This window comes from Pistacia vera, unplaced genomic scaffold (assembly GCF_008641045.1).
Source record: "Pistacia vera cultivar Batoury unplaced genomic scaffold, PisVer_v2 Contig320, whole genome shotgun sequence".
Lineage (NCBI taxonomy): Eukaryota > Viridiplantae > Streptophyta > Magnoliopsida > Sapindales > Anacardiaceae > Pistacia > Pistacia vera.
In genome coordinates, this window is record NW_022196136.1 from 26,359 (window position 1) to 40,033 (window position 13,675).

The following is a 13,675-nucleotide window of genomic DNA, read 5'->3' on the forward strand; positions in this document are numbered from 1 at the left end:
TTAAAGACAGAATTAAAAGAAATACCTAGACTAACATGCATAATCTAGTGTCTATGTTGAAAAATATGTTATATATTTTTTTTACCTCTCCTCTTGTGATCGAATAACAAACTCTTTAGCAACTAGAGTTAACTATACCCAATGAGTTCAATATATTTATACAATTATCTTAGTCCATTAAACTTATAGGGTGTTTCGTAACTTTGAAGATTAAACGAACTCTAATGTAAGTCTCGATATATCAGATTAAAAAAAAATCATTTTTTTGTTTGGTACAAATGCAAACTCACTTGATTTAACGGTTATATTTGTTATTTAAAATAAAAAATTCATATTTTGAGAATTAAAATTACTAACTTTTACTGTATATGTCCAAAGCCTTTAATTTAATTTTTATTTTATAGGGCTAGTATGATAAAATTAGGTTAATTTAAGAATTAAGTTGGAAGTGATGTGACTGTAGTAATCAAGAATTTATGGGGCCGAACGCTTGCACCCACCCAAAGTTTACCACAATGAATCTGATACCCAAAAGGTTTGGAAATGACAATTACCCACTTTCCGTAAGGTTATGTCAGTGAAATTTGTTAGATGATATGGTATTATTGATATTCTTTCATACTTAAAGGGTAATTTTGACTTTTCATAATTTATAAAATCCCTAAACTTTATCTCTTTTTTTTTTTTTTTTCTCATCTCTCTTTACATCTCATCTCTTCTCCGCCTTTTCCCTTTTTTTTTTTCCTCTCTTTTCATCTCATCCTTTCTCTGCTTTTTCTCTTTCTCTTATCTTGGCTTCTTGATTGCATAGAACAAGATTTGTTGTTTATTTTGATTTTGATTTTTCAAATTAGAAATGAAGACAAAACAGAGAATAGAAGAAAGAAGAAAGGTGAATAAGAAAAAAAACACAGAAGGAGAAAAGAGGTGGCAAAGGCGGATATGTTTGCTATTAGAGTTATTGTGTAATTTTAATTAAAATTAATTATAAAAATAGAATAATGAAAATTCATATTAAAAGTAGATACAAGAATTTAAAATCGGAAGATTTTTTGGCTAAACGAAAATTTACTATTTTATAATTCCTATAATGGATTTCACTAATAGAACCTCACAAAAAGTGGGTAATTGTCATTTCCAAACCTTTTGGGTACCACATTGTCCTTACAGAAAACTTTGGGTGGGTGCGACGTGCAAGTCAGTCGGCCAATTTATCGAGTACAAAATTAGTAATTGCAGCCACTAAACCACCTTTGCCCTACACCGTAATTTGTCCAACCTCTTTACTAGATCCACCAACCCCAAATCTCCACCGTCCATTTCATTCCTCAAACCTATTTATTCATACTCACTCTCCATTCAATCCTCGCTCACAACTCTCTCTTATCATTTCATTTCTCAGAGAGAAGCCGAGATCCAATCTTTACGATGGCTTTGCTCGTTGAGAAAACCACCTCCGGCCGCGAGTACAAGGTCAAGGATATGTCTCAGGCTGACTTCGGCCGTCTTGAGATCGAGTTGGCCGAAGTCGAAATGCCTGGTCTTATGGCTTGCCGTACCGAGTTCGGTCCTTCTCAGCCCTTCAAGGGCGCCAGAATCACCGGCTCCCTCCATATGACCATTCAAACCGCCGTTCTTATCGAGACTTTGACGGCCCTTGGCGCCGAGGTCCGTTGGTGCTCTTGCAACATTTTCTCAACTCAAGATCACGCGGCCGCCGCCATCGCACGTGACTCTGCGGCAGTCTTCGCCTGGAAGGGTGAGACTCTGCAGGAGTACTGGTGGTGTACCGAGAGGGCTTTGGACTGGGGTCCCGGTGGCGGCCCAGATCTGATTGTGGACGACGGAGGTGATGCCACGTTGTTGATTCACGAGGGAGTTAAGGCTGAGGAGATTTACGAGAAGACCGGGAAGTTGCCTGATCCGGCTTCTACCGATAACGCTGAGTTTCAGATTGTTTTGACGATTATTAGAGATGGATTGAAGGCTGATCCCAAGAAGTACCACAAAATGAAGGAGAGATTGGTTGGAGTTTCTGAGGAGACCACCACTGGTGTTAAGAGATTGTACCAGATGCAGGCTAATGGAACCTTGTTGTTCCCTGCCATCAATGTTAATGACTCTGTCACTAAGAGCAAGGTATTCTTTTTCTAGATCCGTTTTCTTTTATTCAGATCTGATTTTTGAATGTTGTTGTTTGCTTAAATTTATGTACTTTATTTTTTCTAGATTTAATTTTGTGTTTAGGGTTTAGATCTGACATTTTACTATTGTTGTATCTTTATTCCTTCTATTCGAGTACCAGTGAAAGTTTGTTTATTTTTTTTAAAATATTTTTTGAACTGTGATTGATTTGTTTGTGGTGTTTTGTGGAAACAGTTCGATAACTTGTATGGATGCCGCCACTCACTTCCTGATGGTCTGATGAGGGCCACTGATGTCATGATTGCCGGTAAGGTTGCCGTTGTTTGTGGTTATGGTGACGTGGGCAAGGGCTGTGCTGCCGCTTTGAAGCAAGCCGGAGCACGTGTGATCGTCACTGAGATCGATCCAATCTGTGCTCTCCAGGCTCTTATGGAGGGACTACAAGTCCTTACTATTGAGGATGTTGTCTCCGAGGCTGACATCTTTGTCACCACCACCGGAAACAAGGACATCATCATGGTTGATCACATGAAGAAGATGAAGAACAATGCCATTGTTTGTAACATTGGTCACTTTGATAATGAAATCGACATGCTTGGACTTGAGACCTACCCTGGTGTCAAGCGCATCACCATCAAGCCCCAAACTGATAGGTGGGTCTTCCCCGAAACCAACTCAGGCATCATTGTTTTGGCTGAGGGTCGTCTCATGAACTTGGGATGTGCTACTGGCCACCCCAGCTTTGTGATGTCGTGCTCCTTCACCAACCAGGTGATTGCCCAGCTTGAGCTCTGGAAGGAGAAGAGCAGTGGCAAATATGAGAAGAAGGTGTATGTGTTGCCCAAGCACCTCGATGAGAAGGTGGCTGCTCTTCACCTTGGCAAGCTTGGAGCTAAGCTCACCAAGCTCAGCAAGGACCAGGCTGACTACATTAGTGTGCCTGTTGAGGGTCCCTACAAGCCTCCTCACTACAGGTACTAAGGAGAGAATGAGAAAAGTCAATATATCTGGAACCGGCTTGATTGTTTGTTTTTTCAATTTGAAGATGATTTGCGGTAGAATATTAGGGGTATTGATATCTTTTTTTGGTAGGAGTTTTGTGTTGGTGGTGGGAATGTATGGGGGAAAGAAATTGAAAGGTCTCAGTTGAAGACCAAATGGGTTTGAATAAGGTTTTGGATGGGGCTGTGTGGGATATTTTGTAATAGAAGATGCAGTTTCAGTTTTGCTGGTTCGCAGCATCTTCTTATCACCATATTATTTACCAAATGAAAAGTAAAAAAAAAGAAGGAAAACATTTGCCTTCACTACTGATTTTTGGCAATTTCTGTGCTCGTTAGTTTTTATTTTCTTTTCCTGTCAACTTGGTAGCACGTTTCCATTTATTTATCTTACGCCTTAGGGTGTGTTTGGTTGGGGTAAGACATTAACGAGGAAATGTTAATTTATATTAATTTATTATTATGTTGGATCGTAATATAAGTTTTTGGTAATATTTTAAAATTAATAATATAGGAGAGAATTTGATTAACTCTCTTATTTTAAAAACAATTTACAAAATTTTATCTAATACATGCGGAATTTAAAAAATTTACCCAAAGGTGATGGTTGGATCTAGCCATCCCTGCGAGTCGATGGCCACCACCTTTGGTGGTGATGGAATGACACAATCGGTGTTTATTTGTTAATATAATGTTTCTAGTAATACAATATTTTCTAAACAAAATATAACCTGAAGGATTTATTTCATTTCTCTTAGGATCAAGGTTTTAAAACTCGATCCGAGGAGTAATTCAGTTAGGTCACCGGGTTGGTTGGTTGAACTGGTTCAATCATCGGGTCGAACTGGTTCAATCATCGGGTCGAACCATAATGTCATCATGTCGATGTCAGTGTGATGATGTCATTCTGACATCAACATGACAAAAAATAATAATAAAAAAGCGGTTCAACAGTTGGGTCGAACTGGTTGAACCGATGGTTTGTAACAAAAAATTCGGTCTAACCGTTGTTCAAACTAGATTATTTGAAAATTTTGATTTTTTAGTCGAACTGACCCGACTTGATCATCGGTTTTCAGTTCAATCGGTTAACCGATTGGACTAGGTCGGGTTTAAAAACCATGCCTGGGATATCGTTTTGTTGATGAAGTATTAAAAACATTCTTGAAATTATCAAAAACTTGTCTAAAATCATAAAAAAAAAAAAAACCCCTTATAATTTAAATCACTACTTTACAAAAATTACAAAAACCCTTTGATAGGAGTGTTTTGAACTTTTTTTTAAACGAAATGGATGAATTTAACAATAAGTGATCTCGTATAAAAAAATTGAAATGATGCTTTTATGTGGTGAGCCGTAAAGTTTCGAAGTTAATGATGTTGGTGTAGGAAAATGATGTGAAGAAGAGCATAACAGCAATTGGAATAGAGGCTTAGAGTATTGTTTTTGGTTTCTTAAAAAAGAGAGAAATTGACAAAAGTTGTTGATAACACGTTCTTAGAAAATGTGAAAGTGGTGTTATAGATTCTGCATAAAGAAGTTTACAATTCATAATTGAAAAAAGGAACACGTTTCAAAAATTTTACTCGTTCAGATGACATGTTTTCATATTTTAAGCTCATTATCAGTATCTTTTCTTGGAGGGTGTTTGGTTGAGAGTTATCTCTTATTACTAAAGTAATGTTATCTTATATTATTTAGATTATCATGTTTCGTTGTCAAGTAATATAAAATTCTATAATCTTTTAAAATCAATAATAATTACTGTTGGTTATATAGGTAGTACTATGAATATCTTCATTTTCTTAGGTATTTTAAAAATATTTGGTGATCTTAATTTTATTATAATTTTACCCTTAACAATTAAAGTTTTTGGATAATAATGCTCTTATTTTGAAATTAATTTACATGAACCCGCAATTATAATTTTACCCCTAACTAATTAAGTTTTTGGACAATAATGCTCTTATATTTAAAATAAATTACAAGCCACCTAGGACTACCACCACCTGTCAGCCACCATCGCCGACAGTTGGCCACCATCGGCAGCTGCCGTCGGCTAATGTCGCTAGAAAGATGCACGACCAACTAGATATGACCGGCCGTGTGCCGATCTAGTTGGAAACAACTAAATCCATGGTCGTTAACGGCTAGATCCATGCTGTCGGAATAGATTTGATTGTTAACAGCCAGATCCATGGCTGTTAATGGCCACAAATCTAGCTATTAACACCCATTGATCTAGCCAAAAACGGTTAGAATAGATTTGGCAGCCAGATCCACGACCATTGATTTGGACGAAAATGACCAAATCGGCGCACGGTTGACCAGATCCTACTAGTTGTGTGCCTTTTCGGCGACTGTCGGTGGCCGATTGTGGCTTGGGGTGATTTTGTTAGAAATTAAACTTTTATATGACTGGAGTGTTTTAGCAAAATCTCGAATGTAAGGGGTTAAAAGAATGATTCAAAAAATAATAATATATTAATATTTAAAAAGGAGGGCAATTTAGTAATTTATAAACATACTTACCAATTTATTCCTTCCAACCAAACATATCAATATAACATATCCAGCAATTTTTTTAACATAACCAAACACATTTTCCTAATCATTTTCAGTAATATTTAAGGTAATCTATCTTTTTATTAATATAACATTTCTAGTAATATAATATTCAAAGAACCAAATACACCCTTAGGGTGCGTTTAGATCATACAATATTTTATTATAGATGGATATTATATTAACGGAAAGAAAGATCATCTTGTAGATTACTGGGAATGTTTAGAAAATGTGTTTGGTTGGTTCGAATAAATTAGTGAATAATATGTTTGGTTGAGAGGATAAATTGGTGGGTATGTTATATAGATTACTAAATTGCCCTCCTTTTTAAATATTAATACAATAGTTTTTTTTATTATTATTATTATTTTTTGAATCATTTCTTTTAACACCCTATATTTGAAATTTTGCTAAAACACCCCAACTATATAAAATTTTAATTTGTAGCAAAATCACTCCCACCCACCCTAAGCCACTATAGCCAGCCAGCCACCACCGCTGGTAGTTGATGGAATGGCGCACGACTAGCCATATATGGTCGGCCGTGCGCCGGCAAAGCCATACGAAAATCAGCCAGATCTATGGCCATTTAACGGCCAAAGATGTGGTTGTTTCACAACCGTAGATCTAGCTGTGAAACGACCACAGAAACACCAGATCTGGCTATTTCCAGTGCATGACTAGCCAGATTCTGTCAGTCGTGCACCATTACGGTGATTAACGCCGGCGGCTGGCAGTGGTGAGTAACAGCCGATAGTGGTCTTGAGTGGCTGAGAGTATTTTGTTAACTTTTAGACTTTTTTGTGACTAGGGTGTTTTAGCTAATTTCTCAAATGTGGGGGCGTTGGGAATTATTATTTGGTAGACATTTGAGGGTAATTGTATCCGAAATAGTTTTTAATTAATGACAAAATGGGTATAAAATTCAGATTACCTTGATAATGTTTTAATCTCAAGGGTGGGAGAGGGTATCAGATTATCCCCTACATTACCAACAGTAAACACTATTTGTAATAAAAGATTCCCGTAATATTTTATTACTTACAAATCAAACACCAGAATCTTGTAAGATTACCTCCATTATCTTATATACCCGATCCAAACACAACCTTAGGGTTATTCACATGGATCCTGAAAATATTATTTTATTTAATTAACATAAAAATATATGTATGCCATAATCTTATAAAAAAGTGTTCATATTGATGCAGTGGATGGAAGCAATTAAGTTAGGTCAATGAGTTAAGACCCAAATGTCGAATCATTTGATATAGACAACACATCTAAAACATGACTAAATTTGACGCTCTGTACAAAAGTTAGGCGGTGGTAGGTGTATTTTATTTTCTATCATTGGATGCGAGTGATGTTAGGTTAAAATATCTTTTATCATTTCCCGAGCTTTAATTTCTTAAACAAAATTAATTACTTCATATTTTCTATAACTTTTTTTTTTTTTAAAAATAAAACCCATGTAATCCATTCCATTTAGCATAATATGTACTAAGTCAAAGAAAAACTTAAAACCTGTGAGAAAAATCATTTTGAGAATTATTATTAATAGTCTATCAAATAGCTTATTCTTATTAATAATCGGTAATTGATATTGTGTATGATTATATAAACTTAAAGTGTTGTAATTCTTAAAAACTTGTTTCTACTATCAAATCGGCTCTCTTTTTTCAGTGTTTTTATTTCCCATCTTCCGTGACTGGTAGTTTTACTTTTTGTTGTACCTAAAAAGTCACACCGATGTCAGTTCTGTTAGTAACTAAACGGATTCGTGCTGGAGAAAACGTAATATTTAAAACGATCAATCAATTTCAGAACCAAGTACCAGTATATATTATATGTTTCATGCATAAACTGAAATGTAAAATAAAACTGTAAAAAAATAAATCCATACAAGATTTAGTTCATACGTGATATTTGGACGCTCCTTCGAATATCTCTGACTTCGACATGAACACTGTTCATAGGACACTGTTCACCGATACTATTCACGTGATTCGTCGCTAATCGATCCAATGTGATCGCACTCACGGAAGTCCACACGAAGATAATCCGTAGACCCTTGATTATTTTGCTAGAACAATCAAGAGCTTCAAGAACAAGAAAGAAGAACAAGAAAAATTTTCTCTTCACACAGTATAACGAGAGAGAGAGAGAGAGAGAGACGAGAGAGAGAGAGAGAGAGAGAGAGAGAGAGAGAGAGAGAGAGAGAGAGAGGGTGGCTAGGGTTTTTGATTATTGAAAAAAATCCACTTTTTTTTTAATTTTAAGTTGTACTTATATAGTGCAACAATTAAAACCGTATTCCACTTAGGAATAGAGATGGACTCCAACCCTAATTCACCCTTGCAACCAACACCCCCTTATGGTATTTTAATTAATTAATTATATTATAATTAAAATCAATTAATAATAATAATGTATAACATTAATTAATAATAATAATTCATTTAAATATATGCATAGATATATTTAAATATAATCTCACTAATTTATTTAATTAATACTGATAATCCTAGGATTATACTGTTTTATCTAGGCTTTTTGCTGATTTTGAATACTTCTTCTTTGTTTGTGCCTGAATTGCAATTTAATTTCATATATTTATGTTTTAGGCCAAAACGTGCAGTTAGAGCAAATCTGAGTGGAATTGAGTTTCTGGACCAGAAGTAAGCGAATCTCAGGATTTGGGAAAGTTCTGATGCGGATTCGAAGCACTATGAAGCTTGTTCCTATTGGAGATCACTAAAGATTGAAGATTCAAGCAAGGAAGCAAGCGGATGGCAGTTTTGTAATTTCAGAATAGTTCAAAAAAGTTGAACTTCGCCGTGGCGAAGTCTACAATTTTTAGTTTAAAACTATGCGTTTTAATTGTATTGAGAGAGTCTTAGGGTTGAAGGATTGACTATATAAGTGGGACTTAGTCATTTTAGAAGGGTTCGACTTTGTTTGGAAAAAGAAGAGAGAAATTGAAGATTGGAAGTCTTTGGCTCATCAATTAGGAAAGATCTTACTCTCTTTTGTAATTCCATCATGTTTAATCTTTGTCTATAGTCTTTATTTTGATTTGCTTTAATTTTAGTATGAACTAACTCAGTTTTGGGTTAGGGTTTTGATGTAATTGAGATTTTAATGTCTAATCAATAAATTGATGTTGCTTTTACATTCTATTGCATGGATTGTGTAATTATTCTTGTTTTATTGAAATTTGTTGAGCATGATGAGACTGAGAAGTGACTCATGTATTAGCTTCTTAGGGCAATTGCCATTGATTGATTGAATGCTAGAAATAGGTTTGAGAATCAATGAAATCAATTTAGGATACCATTTAGCTTAATGGACTTGGAACTATTAACCTTCAATTCGTTGGGTACGGAAGCTAATAGGGATAAGTAGGAAAACATAGCTTGAGAATGTATGTTTTGCATGTTAGGCTATCCGTTTATAATCCTTGCATGTGATGTAGAAGTAACAGAAATCGTAGATTAATTCATAAAATCCTAGTGAAGTCAAAACCCTAACCGCTTTGTTTTAATTGATATTTCTCTTGAATGATATTGCTTCATTAGTTAGATTTTAAACTACGTTGTGAGTTTTGTTTTAACTTTAGCTTGATTTTTCTCTTGCAATCCAAACACCTTTCGATTACTCAAACTTAATACAAAACTAGGAAAATCAGTGCTTAACACGCAATCCTCGTGGGAACGATATTCTACTTATCACTTTATTACTTTTGTGACTAGTGCATTGCTACACATTGCATGTTTTTAAAACAATGCAACAAGTTTTTGGCGCCGTTGCCGGGGATTAATTTTGTGTTAATATTGAATTCTTCTGGTTTTAGCTAGACTGGAGTTTATTTAGTTTTAATTGTTTTCTAGTTTAATTTTCCTGTTTCTTTTCTGTTCGCTGGTGATCTCACGCTCTCTTTCTATCTGTGTAGTTTATGCGAAGAGCTAGACATCAACCATGGTTCCTATTGATCCGAGATTGAAAGAACCGCAGAAGACTTACAAAGAGAGAAGAGAACGAGAAGCAATAGTGATTGAGATGGCTGAAACCAGAACTTTGAGGGAATTCTCAGTTCCCTCCGTTGATGGTAGTGGTCCAAGTATCACTAAACCACCGTGTAGGCCAACAATTTGAAATAAAGCCAGCAATCATCCAAATGATACAACAGTCAGTACAATTAGGGGAGATATGAAGGAAGACCCAAATTCACACATTACAAATTTCTTAGAGATTTGCGATACCTTCAAATCAAATGGAGTGTCAGACGACGCCATTAGATTAAGATTATTTCCTTTGTCATTAAGGGATAAAGCAAAGGGATGGTTAACTCATTACCAGCAGGAATAATCACAACCTGGAATGAATAGGCTCAAAAGTTCCTGACTAAATACTTCCCCAGTGAAATCTGCAAAGATGAGAAATGATATCACTCATTTCTCCAAGAAGAAAATGAATCACTTTACGAAGCATGGGAGAGATATAAGGAACTATTGAGAAAGTGTCCACACCATGGGTTGTCTGTTTGGATGCAAGTCCAAACTTTCTATAATGGGTTGCTAACAAATGTGCAAACAATGGTGGATGCAGCAAGTGGAGGAGAATTGCAAAAAAAGACACCAGAAGAAGCATAGAGTTACTTGAAGTCCTGGCTAGTAACAACTATCAGAGACCCAATGAAAGAATCATCCAAAAAAGTTTATTGGTATTCATGAAGTTGATGCTTACACGACCATTTCAGCCCAACTGACAGCACTTCAAAAACAATTAGGAGGTATGTAAGTAAATTCAATTCAAACACCTCAAGTAACATGTGATTTTTGCAGGTAACCATGCGAGCATTGAATGCCTGTGGGGAACACTTTTGCTTCAGATCTTCATCATCAGAACAAGTCAATTATTTGGCTAGGAATCAGAGACAACAAAACAATCTTTTCTCTAACACGTACAATCTTGGTTGGAGAAATCATCCAAACTGTCTTGGGGCAATCAAAAAATATGAACAATTAGAATCATTAGAATAACTAATGGAATCAAAGAACAATGCCAAACAATCAAGTGGGGGTGAATAATCAACCAGGGGATCAAAGAGTTTCGAAGTTGGAAGATATGTTCGGAAAGTTCATGCAAGAAACACAGGTTTTATGAGTGAGACGCGGGCAAATTTTAGAAACAAGGGGCGTTCATTCGAAACTTGGAAGTACAGATGGGTCAAATAGCTGAAAAGTTGAATGATCGACCTCAAGGTTCCTTGCCAAGTAACACAGTGACAAATCCACATGAGCAAGCAAAGCAATAACTTTACGGAGTGGAACCATTTGGAAGAAGTTGATCAAAGAGGAAAAGAAGAGAGCCACCAAAAGAAAGGGAAGATTCTGATGAAGAAGTCGAAGAAGAAATCATTATTGAGGAAGAGCTGAAGAATCTCTGAGAAGAAGAACAGAAGATGCTAGAGATGCCAAAACAGAAGAGGAAAAAGTACCATTTCCCGAGATACCACCAGAGTTGGCACATCACACAACCTCTTGTGCCTTTTCCTCAGAGGCTTAGAAAGAAAAATCAGGATAAGCAGTTCACGAAATTCCTTGAGGTATTTAAAAAACTGCATATTAACATTCCTTTTGCAGATGCCTTGCAGCAGATGCCGACCTACGCTAAGTTCCACAAGGACATTCTAGCAAACAAGAGAAAGTTGGAAGAGGAGGAAACAGTGATGCTAACAAAGGAGTGCAGTGCCATTCTACAGAAAAAGCTATTTCCAAAACTCAAGGATCTAGGGAGTTTTACTATCCCTTGTGTTATAGGAAATAATGCATTTGATAAAGTTTTGTGTGATCTGGGTGCAAATATTAATATAATGCCTTTTTTTGTTTTCAGGAGATTAGGAATTGGTGAAGTGAAACCGACAACTGTATCTTTGCAGTTTGCAGATTGATCCATTAAGCATCCATGAGGCATTGTTGAAGATGTGCTAGTTAAGGTGAACAAAGTCATTTTTCTAGCGGACTTTGTTGTGTTGGATATTGATCCAAACCAAGATTGGCCCCTAGTAAGGCATCATAGTCACCTGATAGATTCAGATTCAGTGAAACCGTAACCTATCAACAGTATGGTTACCGTATAATCAAATCCTTTAATCAACTGTTATCTCATCGAGACTGAGGTACATAAATAGTGTCAATCTCAGATCTCCTCGACATGTTTGTATTCAGTTACTGGACTAATGACAGGAATATTAAATTGCATTGAGCAACAACTCAATCCCACTGTAGCCACAGATTTACTGTTATTGCCATTTACTGAATTACCCAGTGAGATAACTTCTCCCATACCCAAGGAGTGATGAATCCTTTGTCGATCCACCATAGTCTTGATACACTCCTTGATGCAGCCAATCACTATCGTATTGATAGCTCTGAATAGAACTATGTTGGGTCAATGTCAAACTACACCAATCGGTGCACAAGGAGCTCTAGTGATCTCAAGTCTAAGGATCACATGCACCACCATTCGTTAGAAGATTTATTCCATAGACACTGGGGTTACCATCCATATGGAATCCTTTGGTGGGTCTGTCTAGTGAACTTGCCACCAGCAAGCACCCATGTGTCGGCGTGTCAGACTAGGTCGTCGGTAAACAACCTTGACAAGTGAGATCAATCACCGCCTTTCGATATGGTCGTTCAACACTATGATAGCCTTGCCGTATTATTTGTGTCCTTGGTCAGAATAATACTGGGCTATAGACATTTCTAGAAAGGCCACCATATGTGATCATAGGGTTCTCACTATTAAGATTTGAATCACTTGATACTCTCGTCACGGTTCTACCATTCTAAGGACATATATCATTACATATAACTATGATTTACATGATATAGTAGATAATGCCTTTTATTGATTAATAAACATTAATACAAATAGTCAATTCCATAATAATTGATTGGCTCTAAGGCACCTACTCCAACAAGCTCTACCTAAAAGACAAAGTTTATTAGCTGTCAAGCTCAAAACGCCTCAAAGATATTGTATAACAACTATCTCACCTTTTATCAAAATAAAGGATCAGCATGAATGAGAGCTCTCAATGTGTTAAGGCAACTTGCAAAAACACTTATTATGTTGACATCAAAAGTGTATAAATAGGCATCTCTCTTCGTGAAAAAAGGGTTGGTTGGGCATATGAGAGCTAGACAAACATTTGAGCTTTATTATTTTTTCTCTGTAAACAAAGTTTTTCTTCATCTTTGTATACCTTATGGGCAATATCATAGAGATAGTCAAAGAATAATATAAAAGAACAGTGGACGTAGGATTCGTTTTAAGCATCTAAACCACTTTAAAAATCATCTTCCATTTACTTCATTGCATTTTTCATTTATGTGTAATTTCTAAGCCAACTTAGCACTTTGCACGTGCAAATCGTTGGTGTCAAAATCAAGCATTAAATGTTTGACGCTAGAATGAGGGCCTGATTCACATAAGCTCTCCATGTTTTTCTAGCAAGCCTCAAAATCTTCATGTTATCAGGTGTGGAAATCTGAGTAGGATAAAGTCTGAATCTGGCAATGTGATAATGCCAGAGTTATAGCTCTTCAAGTTAGCTTTCCAATGGTCTAAGAATCATCAAAATCCGAGGTTTACAGCTCAAAGTATCGCCAAAATACTGAAGCTTGTTCCGCATCAAAGCTCTTGGATCTTCAACTTCAAATTGCGTGGCTAGATCACATATTGCACGCCTTAGACCTTTCAGATCCTATGGCCAGAACCTAGATCGCATGCATCGAAGCTCTCGGATCTTCAGCTTTAGATCGCTGATCTTTAGCTTCAGATCGTGTGGTTAGATCGCAAATTGCATGCTCAGATCGCTCTGATCTTGAGCTTCAAATCGCATGGCCAGATCGTAGATCACACACTCAAGTCGCTCTGATCTTTAGCTTCA

General features: G+C 36.3%; 1 protein-coding gene and 1 non-coding gene across 2 annotated transcripts; one reads left to right on the plus strand and one right to left on the minus strand.

Annotated features, from left to right (window-relative positions):
* Positions 1-1,355: 1,355 nt before the first annotated feature.
* LOC116136948 (adenosylhomocysteinase 1) lies at positions 1,356-3,455 on the plus strand. Its single transcript, XM_031422632.1, has 2 exons — positions 1,356-2,139; positions 2,380-3,455. Exons 1-2 carry the CDS (start codon positions 1,429-1,431, stop codon positions 3,124-3,126), a joined length of 1,458 nt encoding a protein of 485 aa, XP_031278492.1. The 5' UTR covers positions 1,356-1,428; the 3' UTR covers positions 3,127-3,455.
* Positions 3,456-10,146: 6,691 nt separating this feature from the next.
* Positions 10,147-10,252, minus strand: LOC116137211. Its single transcript, XR_004129136.1, has one exon. It is a non-coding gene; the product is annotated as a small nucleolar RNA R71 (small nucleolar RNA).
* Positions 10,253-13,675: the final 3,423 nt, after the last annotated feature.

Coding starts and splice junctions, on each gene's coding strand:
- LOC116136948 (XM_031422632.1), top strand. CDS start 1,429: ATGGCTTTGCTCGTTGAGAAAACCACCTCCGGCCGCGAGTACAAGGTC. Junction 2,140..2,379: donor ACTCTGTCACTAAGAGCAAG/GTATTCTTTTTC, acceptor TTGTGGAAACAG/TTCGATAACTTGTATGGATG.